This window comes from Schistocerca gregaria, chromosome 4 (genome assembly GCF_023897955.1).
Source record: "Schistocerca gregaria isolate iqSchGreg1 chromosome 4, iqSchGreg1.2, whole genome shotgun sequence".
Classification (NCBI taxonomy): Eukaryota; Metazoa; Arthropoda; class Insecta; order Orthoptera; family Acrididae; genus Schistocerca; species Schistocerca gregaria.
The window spans coordinates 314872769-314898904 of NC_064923.1; the positions used below are offsets into that span (position 1 = coordinate 314872769).

Below are 26136 nucleotides of genomic sequence, written 5' to 3' on the forward strand. Positions count from 1 at the left end.
TCTAGAGAAAACTCTTTTTTGTTGTATTCACCCAGCTGATAACATAAAATTTCAGTAGTTCTTATTGTAATTTATATTTATCACCTTTCCTAATTTTCTTACTTCTTGGAGCACTTAGTTCTCCATCTAAAATAAAATTTGTGTGATATGTTAATGTGACTATTATCGCTATTGGACAACATAGTTGTCATCATTTTTAACCATTGGTTACACTTTTTACTTATTTTCCTCTACCATATCTTAGAGTTGCTAACATTTCAATATGAAATGTATTTTCTTCTGTATTGATAGATTCATCAGCACGTTTTGCTCTTGCTCTTGTCTTTTCATATAATTATCGATTAAATGGAAATTCTTATAACAAATTTGAATTAATTAATTCTGATCTAGTCTTCCGAATAAATCTTGGTGAAACAGAAATTCTTGTAACAATATATTTTTTTCCTTTAGCTCTGAGTTCAGGTACTTCGAAGTTATTAATATTTCTTGTTGAAATAGGTAAATTATTGAAGTAATTAAATTAATTAAATCATCTATTCTTAACCTACTGTAATTAGTTAAATTATTTCTTCTGCAATAATCACGAAGTTATGCAAGTGGAAATTTGCACCACTTGTCATAATTTAAAATAAAAACAAATTGAGAGCATTAGATTTTTTACTTTTCATGTACTCTAAAATACCTTTTTTTTTTACATATGTTAGTGTATTTATCTTTGTGTGATGGGTTTGAATAAAAGCAATGTAGACTTTTAACTTCTTTACAAACAATACTTTTTTGTTGTTGTGCGCAGCACTGAAGCTGCTTCAACTGCTGACATTTTCTTATTTTTCATCTTTCTTCATTGACAATAATATTTTTGAATGTTCTTGACTCAGAATTCGCTGTAAGGGATTTTTATACTAATATACAGAAATGTTTTTTTCACGCCGAAAACAAGAAATTCTAATTTGATATTTATTCCATCTTTTGTGTATTTCTGTGGAATAAAACCATCAATTTGCTTCTCAGTATAAAAGTATTTACAGAATTTGGATTTGATGCAATCTGAAGGCTGCTTCGACAATTGTGCTTCCATTTATACAGAAAAAAAATTTCATTTGTTGAACAATGAAAGTGAAGATCCATCTGCTTTTTTCATATTTAAATTTTATACGACACTCAAAACGATTTGTATATGCATCTAATAAATGGAATTCATTACAGCAATTTGATTCAATTAACTCAGATTTAAAAACTTCAATTAATTCCAACCTTAAATCATTTTTGTCAACCTTTATTTTAATATCAAAATGCCCTCTGTCACCTGTAACAAAACAATTAGCAGAATGAATGTTGTATTTAATACTGAACATGTTTAAATTTTCGGTAATGAGTTTCATTTATATGAAAGAATTTTTGTAAGACAATTTTAGTTTTATCCATCCAACTGATGTGTGAAATATTGAATCCTAACCATATAACATACACTTCATCACCTTTCTGCCTCAAAACTTTTTCACAAGATAGATTTCTGTATAACTTGTTTTCTGCAGTTTGAGTTCATAAAAATTTCCTTTCAATTCTTCTCTGTCTAAGCTCTTAACTTATATTGATTGGGTTAGAATGAATAACTTCTTCAGTTTCAAATATTTCTGTTGACCAATTGATTGTGTATCCTTTCTCAAAGATGCTTTTTAATTTACTAATTTTTGAAACTTCCTGGCAGATTAAAACTGTGTGCACGACCGAGACTCGAACTCGGGACCCTTGCCTTTTGCGGGCAAGTGCCCGAGTTCGAGTCTCGGTCGGGCACACAGTTTTAATCTGCCAGGAAGTTTCATATCAGCACACACTCCGCTGCAGAGTGAAAATCTCATTCTGGAAACATCCCCCAGGCTGTGGCTAAGCCATGTCTCCACTATATTCTTTCTTTCAGGAGAGCTAGTTCTGCAAGGTTCGCAGGAGAGCTTCTGTAAAGTTTGGAAGGTAGGAGACGAGGTACTGGCAGAAGTAAAGCTGTGAGTACCGGGCGTGAGTCGTGCTTCGGTAGCTCAGATGGTAGAGCACTTGCCCGCAAAAGGCAAAGGTCCCGAGTTCGAGTCTGTCGGGCACACAGTTTTAATCTGCCAGGAAGTTTCATATCAGCGCACACTCCGCTGCAGAGTGAAAATCTCATTCTACTAATTTTTGTTTTGTGACCTGTTTTATATTTAGCATCAGTACCTACCAAATTCATTACATGAACAGTTTGCACTAACATTTTTCTTTTTTCATTTTCTTTGCTTACGTCTTTTGGCTTCATTTATATAGTTGAATGTTTCATATTATTATATTCATCAATTACATTTTTAACTAAGTCAATCCATTATAATTGCCATTAAGAGCCCTCTGGATAATTGAAATAAAGGAGTATCACTAAAAGAACTGGAAGGCTTTCCTTCAAACAGTGCTGAAGGTTTTACTGTTTTCGAGAATGAATTTATTTTTCCTTATTAAAAAATTTGAGTCATTCAATTCATAGTACGCAGGCACATGATTTGCACACGAAAATTTTTGAATGTAAAAATAAATCCTCCGAATAAATTTACCGTTATAAAAAAAAAATCTCCAAAAATTCTATTGTGCAGTTGCAGACCTAAGCAAGCTTCGCTTGCGCTCGAAACTGAAAATAAAACAGGAAATGGGTAAGTTTCTGCTTACAATCGTGTCATGTTGAAAAAGATAACAGAAAACTTGAAGGACATCTCGCTCAAATGGTCTACTCCAAACAAATTACTGCATGGCGCGCCGGCTTAAGCAACCTTTGCTTGCGCTTAGCGTATCCGGAAAAAATCCTCGGAAAATAGTGTAATGACTTGTTGGGAAAATAGTATATGGACATGCTGTGCGCAGCCCTAGTTGCTTTTTTCATGTTCAGACTGAATATAAATATTTGGTTAACTAGCAAACAAAAATCCAACAAATTTAGTGCACTCTGACAGATACTTCACGACCTCAAATGGGAATCCCTGGAGGGAAGGCAACATTTTGTAATACACTATTGAGAAAATTTAGAGAGCCAGTATTTGAAGCTGACTGCAGAATGATTTTACTGCTGCCAGTGTACATTTTGCATAAGGTCCACAAAGATAAATAAGAGAAATTAGGACTCATACAGAGGTATATAAGTTGTCATTGCTCCCTGACTCTATTTGCGTGTAGAACAGGTAAGGAAATGGCTAGTAGTGGCTCAATGTATCTTCCACCATGCACCATATGGTGGCTAGCAGAGTATGTATGTAGATGTTGTTTTGGTCTGATAGATTGCTTGTGGCAAATAGCAGAGAAGGTAACCTCTTACAAGAAATATTTCAATAGAAAACTTGCTACATATTATATCACTGATGGAGGGACGATGTTTGAGTACCATATACACACATTCTTCTGTTATATTTGCATATTTCACCGAATCCCTTGTCCAGAGCTTGTGCATCATTCAGTGGCCAGATCTTCACATCAGTGTGTGAACTCTACCACTCCATTCAAACATTACTCAGTTATGTAAATTGACTCATTATTTTGAAAGAAGCTACAAACTATCTTCTTGTTTGCAGAATAAGCGACGTGCAAAAATGATTACAGTGTCATACAGGCAGAAAAATAATCCCAAATCTATTTCATCGCGTTGTGGACCACTGTCTTCATATGATGTGAATAACATGGCAAAAGAAGCGTATGACCTACTTAAAAGCAGTAATACATGTGCGCCAGCTGATGATAAATGGTATGTTTTGTTTATAAGAATTTAATGTTAGACACATCACATTTTGTATTTCTTTTAGGTTTCCCCATTGTATAGAATTTTCCATCGTCTTTTGGCTGTGCATCTAGGACAACATCAGTCATAAATGAAACTGAATGTGTGTGAAGCAACCACCAAGTCAACAAATCCACAGTGCTTATAAATTATGTGGTTAATTATTAAAATGAATAGCATGTTTGGACTGCCAGACCCAGAACAATAATTCTTCTGAGAGCTTGGTCAAATGGAAGCCACCCATTTATTGTCTCAGAGGAATTATTGTTATGAGTGTCCGCTACCTGGCATTCCAAAAAATTCCACCCATTTTTAATAGTTAGTCACATAATTTGTAAGCACTATGGATTTGCTGACTTGGTACAGGCTATGTTTTATTCTCAGATGTATAAATTTTTGTCTATGACTGACATTCTTGTTTCTGAGTGTGCTATCTGTGACATCCACAATATTGAGTCAAGTGGTTTTAATTCAGTCACCTACTCATCTTGAAGATGTATGAATAGTTATTATCCAAAATATCAAAAGAATGCTTGCCCAAAAGATGATGCACTCTACTATATTCTATATGTTGTAACACAGTTTAAAAATTATGGTACTGCTGTGTGTGTGTGCAGGGAGGGGGGGGGGGGGGGGTGTTTTCCATCTGTTTCAGACAACAGTTATTTACCTGCATTAATTGCATGCAGTTCAGTTATCATAAGAAATCTTCTGTTGCTGCCTCTTGCCATTAACTGTTATGTAAAATAAATTATTTTTGGCAGCTTCTGGGACTAATTTATTTTAAGAGTACAGTAGTTTGTTGTAGCATGTGTGTAAAAATACAAGCATTCTCTGTCTGTACTCTTATGTGTGCTCAGTAAACTTGCATTCATTGAGATTTTTTAGTTGTTTTACTAACACAGCTCTCTGCTGGTGCTCAATTTTTAATTCTACATAGCATATTTTGAGAGTGACACAAAGTTGTCTTGGGCTTTCCCAGCACCATCATTATTGACCCAATAAGGCTTCACAAAAGCTGTCACTTTTGCAGTCAGGAACCCAAATACAGACAGCACATTACTTCTATGGTCCACATTGTAAAGGTACTGAAACATCAGTGGATCAGATTCAAATCAAGCAACCATGCCCAGAATATATTGAAATGGTTAAAGGGATTCAACCATGTTACTAAATACAATAGTTGGGATGGCATGATATGTGTTTCTGCCATGTCTGCTTTTATTTGGATGATACAGATGAGCAGTGATTTAAGAACAATGATGGGAAGTTCAAGAACTTGAATAAATTTCAGGCAGAATTTGGGAAAACATGCAGAGAGAATTTACAAGAGGTCCACTTAGCTGAAGAACAATACCAGTGGGAAACAACACAATTACCCTGTTACTGTTTCTGAACACAAGAGTAGGATCACACTTGCCATTAGATACTGTTAAGCACTAGAACTAGGATTTTACACTGTGTCAATGGCTATTTACATAAACAGATGGCAGTCAGTCTGTTTGTAATGATTCCCAGTCTGCTGCCACCAACTCTTTTTCTAGACACAGCATTACAAAATTATATGTGGTGTGGCTCTCGATGTTGGTGATTTTACAAAATTTCATGACCAACCAACAGTCCTTGGAGCCTATTTATGCCATCGGACATTTTTTAATGTAAGCCCTTAGACACAACATTGCGTCACACCCACCTGACCAACACCACACTCTGGTTGTTCCTCTCTACTCATGACCTCCCTCAAAGCTGTCGTGTTGTAACCTGCTGTTACTCCAAATCTAATTGACCCTTTCCAGTTCTACATTTGTACAGTATTTTACATCTCAAAACTGGTACTCAGCTCTTAAATACACAAATAATTCACAGGACAATCGTTATATTAACATTATATTAATGACACCAAAATTTCAGCGACATAGTTTATTTTTGTACTATAAAAATTTAAATTTAAAGCTGCCTCTCCAAACTTCCTGCTACTCAGATGCCAGTTTTTCCCTTTTTTTAACTTTATGGCCTAATTATTTCATTACTCCATAAAGTAATGAAAATCCTGCTCTGCCTCACAGCCTAGTTAAAAATAGAACTGGTGGCAGCATTGTCACCAAAATACCACACACACATAAAAAAATATTACAGTATGTAGTAAGAAAAAGAATAGTGTTCATCGATTATTACTCCTGACGAACATCAAACAACAGGGCAATTCCATACACACCAGGCAGCTGTTGATGTCTCCAACCAAACTGAAGGATGAAACCCATTACCAAACTAATGAGGGACCATTTGCGGAGATGAGCCCCAGAAGAGGTATTGTGGAGTCACATGGATGTCGTCATCAATGACAAAACAAACTGAAGAAAATTGTGTTCCAAAATTCAAAGGCCATTGCATTGAAGGTTGCAAAGACAAAATATGTGCCAATCTGATATGAACACGCTTTGGGAGAAAACTTAAAGTGAAATTTGCCATGTTACCAGATTGTAGCTGTAATTGTTTCCTGGATTAAACGTCTTGCAGTTTTCACAAGCAGTCATAGATTTCAGGAGATTGGAGCAACAATTGCTCTGAGCTGTTGTCTACAATTGAATACTGACTTCCTCACTGCCATCAATTCAATGTGTTCTAGTCAGCCGTTTAAATGGTTAGTTTAACTGTGAATTTCAAACCAAATGCAAAACGATATTCAGCCTCACAAAACAAATCTATATTCCAGCAACAGTCATAACCATCACAAGTGAACAAGCAGAGCTCTGTGTTTATTTATTTATTTATTTATCTACCTCTGTAGTGCAGCAGTAAAGTTACCGCCTACCACACAAGGTGGCCTGGGTTCGATTCCCGGCAGGGTACTGGGTGTTGTGTGTCCTTCATCATATTCATCATCATTGACACACAAGTCGCCGAAGTTGTGTCAACTAAAAAGACTTGCAATATGGCAGCCAAACCCCAAAGGGGATAACATCCCGGCCAATAAATGCCATATGAACATTTCATTTATTTATTACACGTCAAGTTCCGTAGGACCAAATTGAAGAGCAAATCTCCAAGGTCTTGGAGCATGTCAGTACATGAAATTACAACATAAAAATAATAACAGATAAAAATAAAATGTGTATGAACCCGAAAGAAAAAGTTAATCCGTAAGTTTAAGTAAATGTACTCAACAATACAACAAGAATCAGCTTAATTTTCCAAAGAACTCCTTGAATGAATAGAAGGATTGACCCATGAGGAAAACTCTTCAGTTTTGATTTGAAAGCGCGTGGATTACTGCTAAGATTTTTGAATTCAAGTGGTAGCTTATTGAAAATGGATGCAGCAGTATGATGCACACCTTTCTGCACAAGAGTTACGGAAGTCTAATCCAAATGCATGGTTGATTTCTGCCAAGTACTAACTGAGTGTAAGCTGCTTATTCTTGGGAATAAGCTAATATTGGTAATAAGAAATAACAGTAAGGAATATATATATTGAGAGGCCAATGTCAAAATACACAGACTAGTGAACAGGGGTAGAAAAGAGGTTTGTGAACTTACAGCACTTATTGTCCTTATCGTCCTTTTCTGAGCCAACAATATCCTTTTACAATGAGAAGAGTTACCCCAAAATATAATACCACAAGACATAGGCAAATGAAAATAAGCAAAGTATACTAATTTTCGTGTCGAATGATCACTCACTTCAGATACAGTTTGAATAGTGAAAATGGGAGCACTAAGTCTTTGAACAAGATCCTGAACATGAGCTTTCCAAGACAGTTTACTATCTATCTGAACACCTAGAAATTTGACTGTTCAGTTACACTAACCATATGCCCATTCTGTGAAATTAAAATGCTAAAAACAATAATTAGTTTACTTTCACTAAATTCAACTGCCCCTGCACAACATTCAAATATCTGTTCAGTGCAGTGTCACGATACATCTATGGACTCAAATGGAATACTGATTTTTGCAAACATAGCCACTCCCCAACCCTACAAGGAATTCTTTGAAAAACAGCCAGCTAATCTGTGTACTGGTTAAGGAAGCCTCTGAACTGTCATTTTATTTAAGTGGTGCTCCGATACATCAATAATTTCAGAGTCAACATCTATAAGCAGTTCACTAACTTTATCTCTAAATTTTATATTTTGGTGAAATCTGCTAATTCTTTCTCTACTCGGAACATGACATCCTCTGGAGGTGACTTCCTTTAAGCAGGTATACCCATCAGTTGACTTCAGTCTAAAAAAAGGTGCAGCTGTAACACCAACTACTACAGGAATTTTTCCATGAGTGATCCCACTACCACCCACTACACTGTCACCTATAAGCTTCACCAGCCTCTCCTTCCCATACCTAATGAGGTATGGGAATGGGAGGCTGTCCATGAATATCAGCTGAATGCCATTGGTACAGAATTCCCCCTCAGAAGAATCTAGTGCCAGCAGGAATAAGGAACAGTGTTGGTGAGTGGTCATCCTGCTTCAGTTTCATTGGTCATGTTCCAATCCATAATGGAGATAACGTAGATCAGATGATTCAATGTATAACTACATATGGACATTTGGGATCATCCTCCTGCCAAGAATCGTAATATTGTGTGTGTCCCGCTGAACAATTGATAAATCACAAGGAAACAGAAGGTATTGCAAGATGTCAGTGTGTTCTTAGTTCTTTCCTGTAGTCCTCATGAGAAGAAAGATGACAAATGGCATTCCATCATAAATTGCAACTGACTGAACAAAATCATTAAAACAAATGTGAACTCATTTCATGAATCGATGATGCTTTGAACTAACTAAATGGAGTAAAGTCTTTCTCTACTATAGGTATAATGACTGACTACAGGCAGATCATAGTAAATGAGACTGATGAAGAAAACCTTGGTCTCATAACACACAAGTTCTAAGTTATGCTGTTTGGTTTGTGCATCACTTCAGCCAACCTTGAAAGCATTTTGGGCAACCTGCTTTACCATCTTAAATGGATGAATGTTGTAGGTACTTGGTCAACTGTTGTTTCTTGAATACATTTGTAGAGTGTCGAAGACACTTGTCAGCAGTGCTGAAATGTGTCTGTGAGCCAAGTCTTCATCCAATTGCAAGAGTTTGTCTCTTCATCGCACAGGAAATAAATTTTTTTGAGTATGTAGACAACAGAATATGTCTGTTCTGGTCCAGAAAATATAAAGAAAGACACCAATTTTTCTTGGATCAGGGAGCAAGAAATATCTTCCTGTACCCTTTAAAGATGTACTGTCATCTCTACCAGTCCTGGCACTTTTTACAAGAATGCTGAGATGGAACAACATGCCTACTCTACTGGTCATGGGAGATGTGCATTTCTAGTGCAAATCAGCGAAAAAACTGGAAGAGTGGTCGCTTATGCCTCCATAGTTTCCTCCAAGTTCAGAAAGTACTTCTTTACAACTGCGAAAGAGTGCCTTGCAGTTGTTTGTGCAGTCATTAAGCTCCGACCCTTTTTGTGTAGCAGATCATTCACTGTTGTGACTGACTGTCATTCTTTATACTGGCTGACGAGCCTGAAGGATCCATCAGCACAATTGGCGAGAAGGACTCTGAAGCCATGGAAATAGGAAATTATTGTTGTATACAAAAATGGATGCAAACACACGGATACCAACTGCCAACTCTTTTTCACGAAATCCGTTGGAGAATTATAACAGTGCTGGTGACGTTCCAGTCACTGCTCAACTAATAAACATTACAACAGAACAAATGGAAGATCCAGCAGTACTGAATACTGTAGAAGCCTTAGAGAAAGAAGAAGCTGTAAAAATTCACATTAATAGATGGAACATTTACTTGTGTCTTAAGGTCGGATTTGGCATGTTTAATTTAAGAGGAGGCCTGATGCCCTTCTTGTCAGCACCTCGTCGAAGACAACACAACACCCAGTCCTGAGCGAGCAGAGAAAATCTCTGACCCAGCTGGGAATTGAACCCAGGCCCCTTGGCATGACAGCCTGTTGCACCACTCAGCTATTGGGGACCATTAATGGATGGAACATTGTATTAAACTAATTATGACCCAGTTGCTTCTGATTTCAGCTCTTTTACAGACAGCCATACTGAAGTATTCTCATGACATGCCAGCATCAGATCATTTTGAATCTGTAATGGAATCAGAAGCATGTATCATAGGCCATTTTTCTAGTGATCTCACAGGCAATATGTTTATCCTTTGTAGGGAATGCTGATGATGGAAACATGTGCCTTAGTCACTCTAGGACATAAAGTACCAATTCCTCCAGCAGTTGTTCTAATGCAGTGAATTGGAATTTGAGGAGATTTTTTCAAGTTTACACATGGCAATATTGCAAATGGATAAAAATGTGCACTGACTATTACACCTGCTACGTTGTTACAAAAGCTGTATCAATTTCCAAAATTTCAGAAATTTCTGGGTTTCTTGTCAAAGATATAATTTTGAAGCATGAGATACCACATATAAAGAGCTCTGACTGTGGAAAAGTGTGTCAGTTGAGACTAGTATGAGAAGTAATTACTCAATTGAGCATCATCCACATCCAAAGGATGACTACTGTCTACCATTCACAAATGGAATATTTTAAGAAGATGTTGGCAGACATGCTCTTCATGTACATTGACGAGGAAGTGGGATCATGATATTCATGGACAACATTGCACTGCAGGTTTCTCACAGTTTTTCCTGGTTCACAATTGAGAGGCTGCAACAGCAATGGATGCTTTGTTTCCATTTCAGCTTGATTATGCCCAATGTTACACCAACAGAACTGACAAAGCAAGACAGCTGGCACACATACAGACCTTGGATGCCCAGGGTAAAGGCTGTTAATGCAGTGACACCAAACACTGACATGGGAGCTACAACACAGGCAACCTAGTGTGGATTTTTATGTGTGTGTCTGTAGGGTCAGAGTATCAGAAAAACTGTTAAAGCACTGCTTCAGCTGATACCAAATCTTGCCTCACTTGTCAAGTTATCATCTACAGAGTAAAGGATGGTAATCCTACACCAGGGAGACAAAAACCACATAAGATTGCTTAGATCAATCACATTTCCAATTTTTAAAACATACATGCATCCAAAAGTGCTGCTTTTGTATTAAGGTCTTCAAACTTTCTTGACTGTTACATAGATCAGGAAAATGAGCCATCAGGAAGGCATAAAAATGATTCTACATATGAATGGATTATGTTGAAAAGGACATCAGTTTCATTTTTAGTCTCATTGAGGTACCTGGTAGAAAGAAAGGGGGGGGGGGGGGGGGGGACATATTTTGCTATGTCATAAAAAAGATCCAATAAATTCACATTCTGCTGAAACATCAAATCAGATAAATTTATTTCTGTTTGATATGGTTGTATAGTTCACTGATGATAATTTCTTGCAGTTTTTGGATAAAGTACATGTTCCAGTCACATCAGTGTGACTACCACCTATGTTTGATGTCAATATGCAATAACCACCCATAAATGGCAGGTGGAAGTACTAGCAGTTGAGTGGAGGATATATAAAGTGTGTCAAGAGGATGCGGAAAACATGCAGTCATTTGTCATCCAGGCCAGAGGAGAGAGCGTTCTGGCCTGGGGAAAGTTTTGTGACATTCTTTGGGTGATCTTGTCATTCTGGAAGGCACAGTGTATCAACCCAAGTGTCCATCTACCCTTCGGGACCTTGTCCACCCATACATGCAGTTTGTTTTTGGCACAATGGCATATACCGGAAGGATAGTGCTACCTGTCACACAGCTCACAGTTTACATGTGTGACTTGAAGAGCAGCAGGATGAGTTTACCATACTTCCCTGGCCACCAAACTCCCCGGATTTGAACCCAATCGAGAATCGAAGGGACCATCTCAGTCGGGCTGTAGGCTTCGTGGATCCGCAACTGAAAAATCTAGTACAGCTGGTCATGGTGCTGGAGTCGTCATACCTTCATATCCAGGTTGGTACCTTCCAGAACTTTCATTGACACTCGTCCTGCACATTTCACAGTGGTCTGCACTGCAAACGTTGGTTATTCAGGCTTTTGATAGATGGTCACATCAGTGTGACTGGACAGTGTATAATCCACTTATCTGATGTGTAAGTGATTTTAGGTGAAGTGCTTTGAGTTCCGTACTACCACTGCTGAGTGAGTTAGTTAGGTTAATTACTTAGTTCATACCACTTGTCATGATGATTTGCACAATTTTTATCAGAATGGTCATGGGTCAGTTTACAGCATAGGTTCTCAGCCTTTTCTGACCCAATGCTCCCTTTTTGGAGAAAAGTGTTAATTCAAGAATGCTGTGATACAGAAGTGAAAAGATATAAAGATAAGTAGTGGAAGATTGAAGTGTGAACTGTCAGAGTTGTGATCCAGCTGAATTTCTAAGAGCACTGTTCTAAATAAGCAGGCATCTGTGTTCAAATTCCAGCTGGTTAACATTTTCCAAAATTACTTTTATTAAAAGACATTAACAATATTGGAGTCATTCTCAGAGGTTGAGTAGCAAATATATATTTTAAAATTTTACAATATTTTTAATGAGAGAGCTGAACTTGGTATAATGACAATAATTTTTCAGTATTTAGTGTCACATTTGTCATCAACAATCTCAAATTGCTGCACTCTAAGATTGACAGTCTGTTTCTGTTCTTGGTTAACTATCTTTCTAACCATGCTAAATCGTCTTTCCAGTAAATATGAAGATGGGTAAGCGATGAAATACCTCTTTGCTGCGGCCCATAAAGCTGGATACGATATAGGAATTTATCTTTTTAGCCATAATTCTTGACATGCATCGTTGAATTTTAATTTTAACTCTTCATGTTTTGAAAGTTCTATCAGCTCTTCCTGCAAGGATAATTTTGATATATGTGGATAAAAGGTTCCAGTACCCAATCTGGAACAGTCATTTGAACATCATCCTCAAATCTGTCTGTAAAATCTTTAAATGGCTCTATGTGCTGACAAAATAGTAAATGGTCCTCATCATTTGTTTTCACAGAAGAAACATTTGGAAACTGATGAAATCGTTTTCAACCTAAATTGTATCTGTGCAAGGCAAGTTTTGACACAAAAGAAGAAACAGTTGCCTTTGTTTGGATTAAATTCAAGTCATTTCCTTACATCTGTAGATTCATTTCATTACATTTACTGTTCAAATCAGTAAAATATGGTATATGACCCTTAAATTTCAGTCAGTTAACCCTAAACAAATAATCTTTGTTTTCAAAAAATGTTAAAACTGTAGCAGAAGCTGTAAAACATTTTAGTCAGGTACACTATGACAGTCAGTGAATCTCCGTGTGCAGGAGCAGGCAGTTGAAATCCTGTTAACTGCAGCAATTATGGACTATAAAGAACTACGAAGGTGATCTCTAAGGTTTTTTGCTACCAAATGTCTGCAAAATGCTCCTGAAGAGGGGCAGCAGCCTTTTCAGTAGTTGCAGGGGCAGCAGTCTAGATGATTGAGTGATCTGGTCTTCTAACACTAACCAAAACAGCCTTGCTGTGCTGGTACTGCGAACAGCTGAAAGCAAGGGGAAACGACAGCCATAATTTTTCCCAATGGCATGCAGCTCTACTGTATGGTTAAATGATGATGGCGTCCTCTTGGGTAAAATATTCCCGAGGTAAAATAGCCCCCATTCGGATCTCCGGGCAGGGACTACTCAAGAGGATGTCGTTATCAGGAGAAAGAAAACTGGCGTTATACAGGTCAGAGCGGGGAATGCCCGATTCCTTAATCGGGCAGGTAGATTAGAAAATTTAAAAAGGGAAATGGATAGGTTAAAGTTAGATATAGTGGGAATTAGTGAAGTTCAGTGTCAGGAAGAACAACACTTCTGGTCAGGTGAATACAGGGTTATAAATACAAAATCAAATAGGGGTAATGCAGGAGTAGGTTTAATAATGAATATGAAAACAGGAATGCAGGTAAGCTACTACGAACAGCATAGTGAAGCCATTATTGTAACTAAGATAGACACAAAGCCCATGCCTACCACAGTAGTACAAGTTTATATGCCAACTAGCTCCACAGATGACGAAGAGATTGATGAAATGTATGATGAGATAAAAGAAATTATTCAGATAGTGAAGGGAGACGACAATTTAATAGTCATGGGTTACTGGAACTCGACAGTAGGAAAAGGAAGAGAAGGTAACATTGTAGGTGAATATGAAATGGGAGTAAGGAATGAAAGAGGAAGCCGCCTGGTAGAAATTTGCACAGAGCTTAAGTTAATCATAGCTAACACTTGGTTCAAGAATCATAAAAGAAGGTTGTATACATGGAAGAATCCTGGAGATACTAAAAGGTATCAGATAGATTATATAATGGTAAGACAGAGCTTTAGGAGCAAGGTTTTAAATTGTAAGACATTTCCAGGGGCAGATGTGGACTCTGATCACAATCTACTGATTATGAACTGTAGATTAAAACTGAAGGAAAAAAGGTGGGAATTTGAGGAGATGGAACCTGGATAAACTAAAAGAATCAGAGGTTGTAGAGAGCTTCTGTGAGAGCATTAGGGAACGACTGACAAGAATGGGGGAAAGAAATACAGTAGAAGAAGAATGGATAGCTTTGAAAGATGAAATAGTGAAGGTAGCAGAGGATCAAGTAGGTAAAAAAATGAGGGCTAATAGAAATCCTTGAGTAACTGAAGAGATATTGAATTTAATTGATGAGAGGAGAAAATAATAAATGCAGTAAATGAAGCAGGCAAAAAGGAATACAAACGTCTCAAAAATGAGATCGACAGGAAGTGCAAAATGGCTAAGCAGTGATGGCTAAAGGACAACCTTAAGAATGTAGAGGTGCATATCGCTAGGGGTAAGATAGATACTGCCTACTGCAAAATTGAAGAGACCTTTGGAGAAAAAAAGCCACTTGTATAAATATCAGGAGCCCAGATGGAAACCCAGTTATAAGCAAAGAAGGGAAAGCAAAAAGGTGGGAGTATATAGAGGGTCTATACAAGGGCGATGTACTTGAGGACAATATTATGGAAATGGAAGAGGATGAAGATGAAGATGAAATGGGAGATATGATACTGCCATGAAGAGTTTGACAGACCACTGAAAGACCTAAGCCGAAACAAGGCCCCGGGAGTAGACAACATTCCACTAGAACTAGAGACGACCTTGGGAGAGCCAGTCCTGACAAACTCTTAGCATCTGGTGAGCAAGATGTATGAGACAGGCGAAATACCCTCAGACTTCAAGAAGAATGTAATAATTCCAATCCCAAAGACAGCAGGCGTTGACAGATGTGAAAACTACCGAATTGTCAGTTTAATAAGTCAAGGGGAAGATCAGTTTGGATTCCATAGAAATATGGGAACACATGAGGCAATACTGACCCTACGACTTATCTTAGACGCTAGATTAAGAAAAGGCAAAGCATTTGTAGACTTGGAGAAAGCTTTTGACAATGTTGACTGGAATAATCTCTTTCAAATTCTGAAGGTGGCAGGGGTAAAATACAGGGAGGGAGAGGCTGTTTACAATTTGTAAAGAAACCAGATGGCAGTTATATGAGTCGATGGGCATGAAAGGGAAGCAGTGGTTGAGAAGGGAATAAGACAGGTTTGAAGCCTCTCCCCGATGTTATTGAATCTGTATATTGAGGAAGCAGTAAAAGAAACAAAAGAAAAATTCGGAGTAGGAATTAAAATCCATGGAAAAGAAATAAAAACTTTGAGGTTCACCAGTGACATTATAATTCTGTCAGAGACAGTAAAGGGCGTGGAAGAGCAGCTGAACTGAATGGACAGTGTCTTGAAAGGAGGATATAAAATGTACATCAACAAAAGCAAAACGAGGATAATGGAATGTATTCAAATTAAATCGGGTGATGCTGCGGGAATTAGATTAGGAAATGAGACGCTTAAAGTAGTAAATGAGTTTTGCTATTTTGTGAGCAAAATAGCTGATGATGGTCAAATTAGAGAGGATATAAAATGTAGACTGGCAACGGCAAGGAAAATGTTTCTGAAGAAGAGAAATTTGGTAACATCGAGTATACATTTAAGTGTCAGAAAGATATTTCTGAAAGTATTTGTATGGAGTGTAGCCATGTATGGAAATGAAACGTGGATGATAAATAGTTTGGACAAGAAGAGGATAGAAGCTTTCGAAATGTGGTGCTACAGAAGAATGCTGAAGATTAGATAGGTAGATCACATAACTAATGATGAAGTATTGAATAGAATTGGGGAGAAGAGGAGTATGTGGCACAACTTGACTAGAGGAAGGGATCGGTTGGTAGGACATATTCTGAGTCATCAAGGGATCACCAACTTAGTATCGGAGGACAGCGTGGGGGGTAAATATCATAAAGGGAGACCAAGAGATGAATACACTAAACAGATACAGAAGGATGTAGGTTGGAGTAGGTACGGGGAGATGATGAAGCTTGTACAGGATAGAGTAGCATGGAGAGCTGCATCAAACCAGTCTCTGGACTGAAGACCACAACAACATGTAAACATAAATAAAATTTTGATTTGTCTTGTTATTACAGTTTTCAAGCACAGACATAATATAAAATAATCTTGGCACTTTGAGTACAATATTTCTCTTACGTACCAGTCAGCAATAGTTTTTTTTTTTTTTTTTTTTTTTTTTTTTTTTTTTTTTTTTTCAAATATATGGTTATGGAGCTATTACTTCAACTTTTGGCGCATCACTTCCTGATGTCCCATCCAAATAGGATATACTTCAAAATATGTGTTTTTGAGAATAGGTGCTGGTTATCACAAATAGGAATTCAGAAACTTAGGTACTAGAATACAAGAAAGCAATGCCAGTGTAGAGAACTGTACAAAATCTTGAGCAATAATTTGTTGTGGTTTCCTTAGGACCATTAGGTATTTAAAGTCCTTGCCTATAAACCAACAATTGGGCTGTAAAGGAGCCAAAAGAAAAGTAAATGAATTCATATCAAATGAAATTGTTTATAATAATAACTATTATTATTGTTATTATTAAATTGTGATCTTGCCAAAAACCACTGCAGATTAATATAATGTAAGCTTTGTTTATTTGGTCGCAAAAGTCATAGAATATCACATCTATTTGTGTGAACATAGCTTTTGCAAGTATTGCCCGGGATGGGAGGGTGAGAAGTGGCAGTCAGTGTCCCCTAAACTTGCGTTGGACACCCTCACCCCCAATTCTCATCCCTTTCACGCACACACACCACACACACACACACACACACACACACACACACACACACACACACACACACACACCTCATTTCCACCCACTGATGGTGGACCCCATTGAAAGTGATTTACGAAATACCTACACATGATTTGATTGCGTGAACATCAGCATGCTGACCATTTACAGGTTGCTGAGTATCACAGTAGCTTAAATTTAACAACAGAAGGTGTATATATTCGACTTTACCACTGTTGATATTACAGAGGGAACAAAATTAAACTAACAAACAAAAGTGAGGTTTTTACTTTATTCTGCACAAGGTACTAGATTTTATTTGGATTGAAATCAATATAATAATTAATCTGAATTAAAATCAATCAGTAGAATATAGGTAGTTGTCAGGAGGAAATAAAATGCAGTTTAGAGTTAAAATTTGCTTTGTTATTTGTCAGACAGAGTATATTATTGTACAATATGTCAAAGATTTTTGTAGCTGCTCATTGCAATGTTTCTGTATTAGAAGAAACTTTAGTGTATGCTTACAACAGTTTTTATTACTGTATGTAAACACCACTCACATTACTATATTCCTAAGTGACATATTACCCAAACCACTTAAAATAAATACCATTTAGTATAAATGTTCAGTAATGCAAATATCAAAAGTTTCTAAACTTAGGACGTCAAAAATTTCAAAAATATATTTTTTTCTGTTTCAGATATTTATAAACATGTGCTTTAAAATATTTGAAACATCCACCCTTTTCACAGACTCCTGTTCATAGGATCATATTCATTGACTACTGTCCATGTGCTACATTTATCGTTGGTGTCACTAGATTTATGCTGCAGAATGGAAATTTCTCCCTTTTTATATATATTGTTGACTATTTGCCTGTAAGTGTCTTGTCTTTTACATGATTAATGTCAACACTTACATCCTCTGTGAAAGTTACTATCACAGCTTGATGTATGTTATGTGGAAGTTCATTCACATAGATTGGTGTACCAAAACATGATGATCACTGTTCACCATGAGACTGAATGCTTTGTGGCAGTACTGCAGGCTTGTGATGCGGTAGAAATTATAAGCAGAGCAGTGATGAATGAATAATCATTCTAGTGATGATACGGGCTGCAAATGGAGAAAGCCACTGACACAAGCAACTTGGATGCTGCTGTTGTCAGTATCTAAGGAAAGTTGTTGAAGTACAGTGAAACCTTGAGCAGAATGACAGAGTATTGTATTTACACACCTCATCACAGTGTGTGGAGGTCTCTGTAAAGCAGGAAAGTAAATATGTTGCAGGTCTGGCGACAGAATAAAATGCTGCTGCAGGCACATATGTTTCAGAGTGCACCACTCTGCACACATTGTTCAAGATTGAGCTCCATAGCAGATGGCTCCAAAATGTTCCCTTGTTGACTCAATGACATCACAGTTCTGATTGCAGTGAGCGTGGTAATATAGAAATTGGACTGTGGACCAATGGAAATCCCATCTGATTACCCACATTTCGTGTCACACCAGTCGACTGTTGTGTCTGGGTATAGCACCATCCAGCTAAACAGCTGCCTGTTACACCACAAATGCAATGCAGGCCAGTGGGGCAATATTATACTATGCAGGACATTCAGCTATGGTTCCATGGCACCTGTAGTGACAATTAAGTCACCATGAGAGCTACGGAAAGCATGAATGTTATTGCGGGCTATTTGCATCACTTCATGCAAGATTTCATCCACATTGACACTGGCATCTACCAGCAGTATAACTGTCCATGTGAAATGGCCAGAATTGTGCCACACTGCTTTGAGCAGCATGGTGGAGAACGGACATTGATTGATGTCTTGACTACCTTATTCCTCTAATCTCAGTCCGGTGGAACACATCTGGGACACTATTGGCCACCAACACCACGTCCACAAAGCACCAGCTCATGATTTACAGAATTATGTAGCCTGTGTGTAGAGATTTGGTGCCACATTCCTCCAGAAAACTACCAAGGCTTGTCGAATCTGTGCCGTGGGGATGTGCTGTATTGTGTTCCAAAGATGAAGTGTGGAGCCAAAATTGTATGCTCTGCTTTCTAAAACTTCCCCTCCCTGCAGTTTTTTTTTTTTTTTTTTTTTTTTTTTTTTTTTTTTTTTTTTTTTTATTCAGATTCATGGTGTAGTTCAAAGGCATTTTTCTTTCGTCTAATAATTTGCTACAGTGGTATCTGTAACTACATTTGTGTATAATTCATTTAAGCACACAGGCTACATTATTCTGTAAATCATGGGCTGGCGCTTTGTGGACATGGTGCTGGTGGCTAATAGTGTCCCAGTTGTGTTCCACTGGGTTGAGATCGGAGGAGTGTGATGGTCAAGACATCAATCAATGTGAGTTCTCTGCCATGCTCCTCAAAGCAATGTGGCACAGTTCTGGCCTTTTGACATGGACAGTTACACTGCTGGTAGATGCCAGGGTCAATGTGGATATTTAAACTAAGTTTGTACTTGTCACCTTCTTCTTGAAATTTCATGGTGTCAAACTCTGCTTCAGCCTGATTTTTGTATGATGAAATAAACTTATTTGGCATCTGCTTTTCAATTTTTTCAAATATGATTTTGTAATATTGTGAATCTAAGGATATTGTTGAATAAAATTCAGAACTTTTCCCATAAGCGTTAGAAGTGCAAAGTGTTCTGTACCCTCATCATTTATAAATGAGTATGCGTGTCTCTAATCAGTTTTATTACAAAGGTAATTATGTTTAAATATCACAGAAAGTTGTCATTTCTATGTGCTTGATACTCTGTCTTAGTTCAAATATTTGTTGTTATAATGTGTTGTTATTCATGTGGGTACTCCTTAGGTGACAAACAGCAGGTGCTGCAGTGCATGCTTCTATCTGCTCGATATAAAACTCTGTATGCAAATGTCTAAGAAATGTTAATAGTTATATGAAATTGCTGAAAATCTTTCTGAAAAAGTAATAGTAGAAGAATAATTTATTAATCAGTATTTCATAAAGAAACGCGTATGAAGAATTTTTACAATGTTTTCACCTGGAAATCTTTCATGTGATCACTTTGTGTTGAGAAATGAATTTGAAGTTAAGAAGTTCAATTTGAAAATTAAAATGATAGAAGAAACTTATTAAGAATAAACAGACAGTAAAAAAAGAAAAAAATGGCTTATTGGAGAATATTTTATTTATTATTTGGTTTCTCAAGATAAAAGATTTGCTGCTTTCACACGAACTGCCTGGAAAAGTGATTTAACAGATTATTTTAAAGTTATACTGAACTACTGTGAGTAAGTGGTGTGAATTACATGTACCTGTCTTGTATATTGATGAGAAATTAATGTTAACTGGAGTGATGCAAATGCTCGTTTAATACATGAAAACATTATTAAGTATTACACATTTTGAACTGGAAGCTATTTTAAAATATTCAATAATACTTTCAAAGAAGCAACAAGAGTAAATTTTTCTTGACAGCAGTGTTAAACAAGCCATATTTCAACAATGAGACCAGATGCTAATAAGCAGTATTCTATGAGATTCAGCACCCAGTACTGAATTCAAAAAAGATTCCATGTAATTTAAAATGGCCTTAAACAACAGTTAATAAAAAGTTCCTTGTTGATAATAATTACAGAAGGTGTGCATAACAATGACAGCGTGGTGAGCCTGATCGTCCACTTCAGTGGCAGTTGGCAGCCTGCAGTTCACGGGCAGCCAGTGCATAGGCAACCAGCACACAGCAATTACAGTCTGTGAGTGGGCTGAGTCACATTCCCATGAGCTTCAGACATGACACATAAAACTCCAAGTGGGGTTTAGTGTATCAAAACCTAGTGGTTATGTTTCTTTGAAATGCAATTTACTGTGCACTGGACTCTCATTTGCAATAAGAAAGGAAGATTTTAAAAAATTATGACATTTATGTACAAAAAATAGGCAAAAGATTTGATCATACAGCTGAAATTTTTTAGTAACAAAATGCATAACTGCGTTCAATGTTGGTGGCGTGTCTACACACACATACGAAACCATTTGCATGCACTCAACTAGAGTTTTCGCGTAAACTAGATGATGAACACATAATTATGTACCAAAAAAAGTTAAGGAAATGTGCAAGCCTTTAGAGCCAGTGTCTCCTTCTGGCAGAAGATTGAAGGGGAAGGAAGAGGGATGAAGAGAAAGGATTGGTGAGGTTTAGGAAATGGGGAGAGTTACAGGAAAGTTGCCAAGAACCCTGATTCAGGGGAGATTTACCAGATGCAATGAGAAGGAAAGACTGGTTGTTGGGACTGCATCAAAAGAAATATGAAAACTCAAGAGCTTAAAGTTGAAAAAAAAGGTAGTAACCAAGGTGGAGATTACTGACAAAACATTGTGCACAATTTAATAAGAGTGGAAAGCCAAGTGTGTTGTATTTGATTGAAGTGAGGTGCAGAAGTGAGGAAGAGGGAAGATACAGAGGTCAGAAAATAGAAAACTAAAAGGGAGTGAAGGAGGGAATAGTTCCTGAAAATAAATACTGATACCAAAGAAATTAACTTAAATTAAGGTGAGGTAGGTAGAACTAAGGACATGTTGTAACATCAGTTCCAACCTGTGTAGTTCTGAGAAACGGGCAGTGGAGGGAGGGGAGGATGGGGGAGATCCAGGTGGGGGCATGTGTAGTGAAACAAGCACTGGGGTCACAACTGTCATGTTTTCGAGCATTCTCTGTAACAGAATACTGTGTGTTGCCAATACACGCCCTGTGTGTATGCCCATTCATCCTAACTGATAACTTGATAGCAGTCACACCAATGTAGAAGGCCAAACAGTGTTAATAACAGTGTGCGTCATTTTACAACTGGCTCTCTCTTTGATAGAATATGTTTTTCCAGTTACAGCACTGGTATAGGTGATGGTAGGACGGTCCATAGTGCAAGTCTTCCAGTGGGACCAGTCACAGGTGTGGGAGCCATGGGGTAGGGAAATGGGTGAAGAAGCAGCTGAGAGTCTGACCAGGATATTGCAGAGTTTGGAGGGGGGGGGGGGGGGGTGAAAAGCTATTCTAGGTGTTGTGAGCAAAATGTCAAGACAGAATGGACCTTATTTCAGACATTTTAGGAAGTAATAACCTTGTTGAAGGGGCTGATTTTAAATATATTTGAGACCAGGAAAGTATTGAATGACGAGAGGTAACTTTGAAAGATCTCTACCAAATAAATTAACAAATGCTGGCGCTGATCCCTCATGGTACATGAAACAGGTCAGAACACTGTTGCAGAAACAACAACAACAATAAAAAGCATGCCAAAATTAAATGAATGCAAAATCCCCAAAATTAGTGATCTTTTACAGAAAATTGAAATTTAGCCTGGACTTCAATGCACAGGTCACACCAATATTCACGAAATGAAATTGGAGTAATCTACTAAATTACAAGCCCATATCATTATCATTGATATGCAGCAAGCTTTTAGAGCATATTTTATGTTTGAACATAATGAATTACGTCGAAGACTATGAATTATTGACATAAAGTCAACACGGATTTGGAAAACATCGTTCTCGTAAACTACAACTAGATGTTTACTCACACAAAGTGTTGAGTGCTATTGACGAGGGATTTGAAATTGATTCCGTAGTTCTATATTTCCAGAAGGCGTTTGACACACAACCTCACATGTGGCTTGTAATCAAATTGCATGCTTATGGAATATCATCTCTGCGTCAGTGAGGTCACAGTTTGTAATAACTGATGGAAAGTCATTGAGTAAAATAGAAGTGATTTCTAGTGTTCCACAAGGTGGTGGGTGTAGGCCGTCTGCTATTCCTTTCTATATAAACAATTTAGGAGACAACTTGAGCAACTGTCTTAGGTTGTTTGCAGATGATGTGGTCATTTACTGCCTAATAAAGTCATCAGAAGATCAAAACAACTTGCAAAATGATTTAGAAAAGCTATGTGTACGGTGTGAAAATTGGCAGTTGACCCTAAATAATGAAAACTGTGAGGTCATCCACATGAGTACTAAAAGGAATCCATTACACTTCACTTACACAATAACTCAATCAAATCTAAAGGCCATAAATTCAACTAAATACCTGGGAATTATAATTAAGAACAGCTTAAGTTGGAAAGAACTCGTAGGATATGTTCTGGGTAAGCTGAACCAAAGACTGTATTTTATTGGCAGGACACTTAGAAAATGTAATGGATCTACTAAAGAGACTGTGTACACTATGCTTGCCTGTCATTTATTGGAGTACTGCTGCACTGTGGGGGATCCGTACCAGATAAGATTGACAAAGTACATTGAGAAAGTTCAGAACAGTGCAGCACATTTTGTATTATCGAGGAATAGAGGAGAGAGTGACATGAGCATGATAATAGATTTGAGGTGGAAATCGTTTAAACACAGGCTTTTTGCTGCAGCAGAATCTCTTCAGAATGTGAAAATATTTTGCTGATACCATCCTACATAGGGAAAACGATCATCGTAATAAAATAAAGGAAATCAGAGCTCACATGGAAAGATATAGATGTTCATTCGCACTGTTTGAGAGTGTTATTGTGGATCTGGTTTGATGAACCTTCTGCCTTCTAAATTGTTTTGTGGAGTATTATATATATGCTTTTGAACTAGGCTGGTGGGGTAGGGAAGGCTGAAGGTAAGGATGCTGGTGTATTCCTGCAAAGAGGCTGCATCTGAACAAATACGTTTGCCTGGAACGCTAAGTCTGTATGGGAGGGAATGTTTGACATGGAATCTGTGGCAACTGTCAGAATATAAGTACAGCTGCTTGTGTTAGTAGGTTTGATGGGAACATAAATTTGTAGCTGACCCTTGGTGAGCATGAGGTCAACATCAAGGAAAGTGGCATGGGATTCGGAATCGGGCCATGTGAAATTTAATTTGAAGAATGTATTTAGAGAGTTTCACATGGTCCTATTACAAATCCCACACCACTTTCCTTGATGTTGACCTCTTCCCCTACCTAGTGTCAACTACACATTTCTTGTTTTCTTTAGCCTTTGAGCAGTGTACACCTGCAATGCTGTATACTGAAGTATACTGAATGAGGGGGTACTTGAGGAGAGTATGCCAGTAATTGAATTACTGTTAGTACTCTTTGCCGTCTGTGTAAGGAAGAACCTTTCCTTTCCTTGCTACGGGGATGTACCACTTTAGAGGTAATAATTACCCATTATCCTCTGTGCGGGGAAGCATTTTTTTTTTTTTCTTTCTTGCTGCAGGGAAGTACCAATTCTCTGGTTGGAATATCATTCATATATGAGGGCCTGAGGAAATGGTAATGCTAGTATTGACAGTGCTGGAAGAAAGAGAATATTCTCTAAGCATCTTCCACAATAAAACTCAAGCTCTAATTTAGCGATTGTGCCAATCCACTGACAGGTTTCTAGATTAAGATTACAGCTGTAAATGAATGGTTATGTTAGTCCAATGAAGTGTTTTCAGATTAAGATTTCTGGAATATAATTAAGTTTATATTATATAGGGATTTTGTAGAGTCAATATATGAAATATGAATTGACAATATCTGATAAGAATTTGTACTGTGTCCCCCCCCCCCCCCCACACACACACACACACACACACACACTCCCTCCACCCCAGTGGTAATATTAATCGATGTGCTTTTTGTAGAAAGGGAATTCGTTCTATTTTGAATTTTCAAAATGATGAGTTCTTTTACGGAATGCCAAACATGGATTAAATATTTCATGTAAATCTGTAAAAGAAATCGATTATGTAAATACAGCATGGTATGGTGATTGAAAAGCCAGTAGAACATACTGTTATAATGAATGAAGGAGTGTAACATACTTTGTGTCACAGGTCCTTAAAATAGACTCTAGTTACTTATACAATGCTTAAAGATGCAATTTGTTATGAAAAGATAATGACAAACGAACAAATAGAAATGTTATGACTTTAAATGAACTGATTCAATGAAAGTCCACATATACTATGATCTTGAAAGAAAAGAAGGATGATAATAACAATAATGATAACAAAGATAATTGTATAAAAAGTACACATACTTACTTGATGTGTACATAACCAAATAGGTTCCAGAAACAGAGCAAAAATGCTGAAGTTGGTTTGGTTTAGATACATTGATGACATCTTTGCAATATGGACTCATAATGAGGCTGACCTGTTAAAATTCCTGGAATCTCTAAATACCTTCTCCCAATTAAGTTTCACATGGTCCTGTTCTGAATCCCATGGCATTTTCCTTGATGTTGAACTCATCCTCACTGAAGGCCAGCTACACACTTCCATCCACATTAAACCTTCCAACCAACAACAGTACTTACATTTTGACAGTTGCTATCCTTCCCATGTCATACGTTCCCTCCCACACAACTCTAGCACCCGAGACAAACGTATTCATTCGGGTGCAATTTTACAGACACCACCACTCTGACTTCAGCCTTCAGTGGACATAATTATGCCAACAGCCTAGTTCAAAAGCAGATTTCCCAGGCCATCACATCACATCCCATCCTGGTACCACTGATCCCTCCAGAAAACAATTTCGGAGCACACCACTTGTCATCTAGCATTATCTTGGCCTTGAATGTATCAGTCAGCTACTTTCACAGGGCCATGACTTCCTACAGTTATGCCCTGAAATGAGATCCATTCTGTCTGAAATGTGGCCACACCTAGAACAGCTTTTCGTCACCCTCCCAATCTCTGCAGTATCCTTGTTAGACGTTATGTTGCTTCTGCATCCATCTCCCTACCCTATGGCTTCGACCCCTCTGACCATCCCTGCTGCAAGACTTGCCCTGTGCCCCCCTCCTACCACCACCTATTCAAGCCCTGCAATTGCAAAAAATACTATCAAAGGGATAGCAATCTGTGAATTGACACATGTCATATACCAGTATGTAAACACTGTTCGGCCTTTTACATTGGCGTGACTGTCACCCAGTTATCAGTCAGATGAATTGGCATAGGCAGAGGGTGTATAAGGCAACACACAATATCCTGTCACAGAGCATGCTGTACAGCGTGACAGTCATGATCTTGGTGTGCTTGTTTCACCACATGCACCATCTGGGTTCTTCCCTCAGACACCAGTTTTTCAGAACTCTACAGGTGGGCCCTAGCACTACATGTCCCTTGTTCTTGCCACCCACCTGGCCTTAATTTATGTTAATTCCTTT

General features: G+C 37.7%; 1 protein-coding gene across 1 annotated transcript in view; it reads left to right on the forward strand.

Annotated features, from left to right (window-relative positions):
* The window catches only part of LOC126266698 (DNA polymerase eta), a 139314-nt gene that overhangs the window by 91690 nt on the left and 21488 nt on the right, over positions 1-26136 (forward strand). The window contains exon 8 of the mRNA XM_049971140.1: positions 3576-3745. Coding sequence (XP_049827097.1) covers positions 3576-3745 — 170 coding nt within the window. The remainder of the gene's footprint in view (positions 1-3575; positions 3746-26136) is intronic.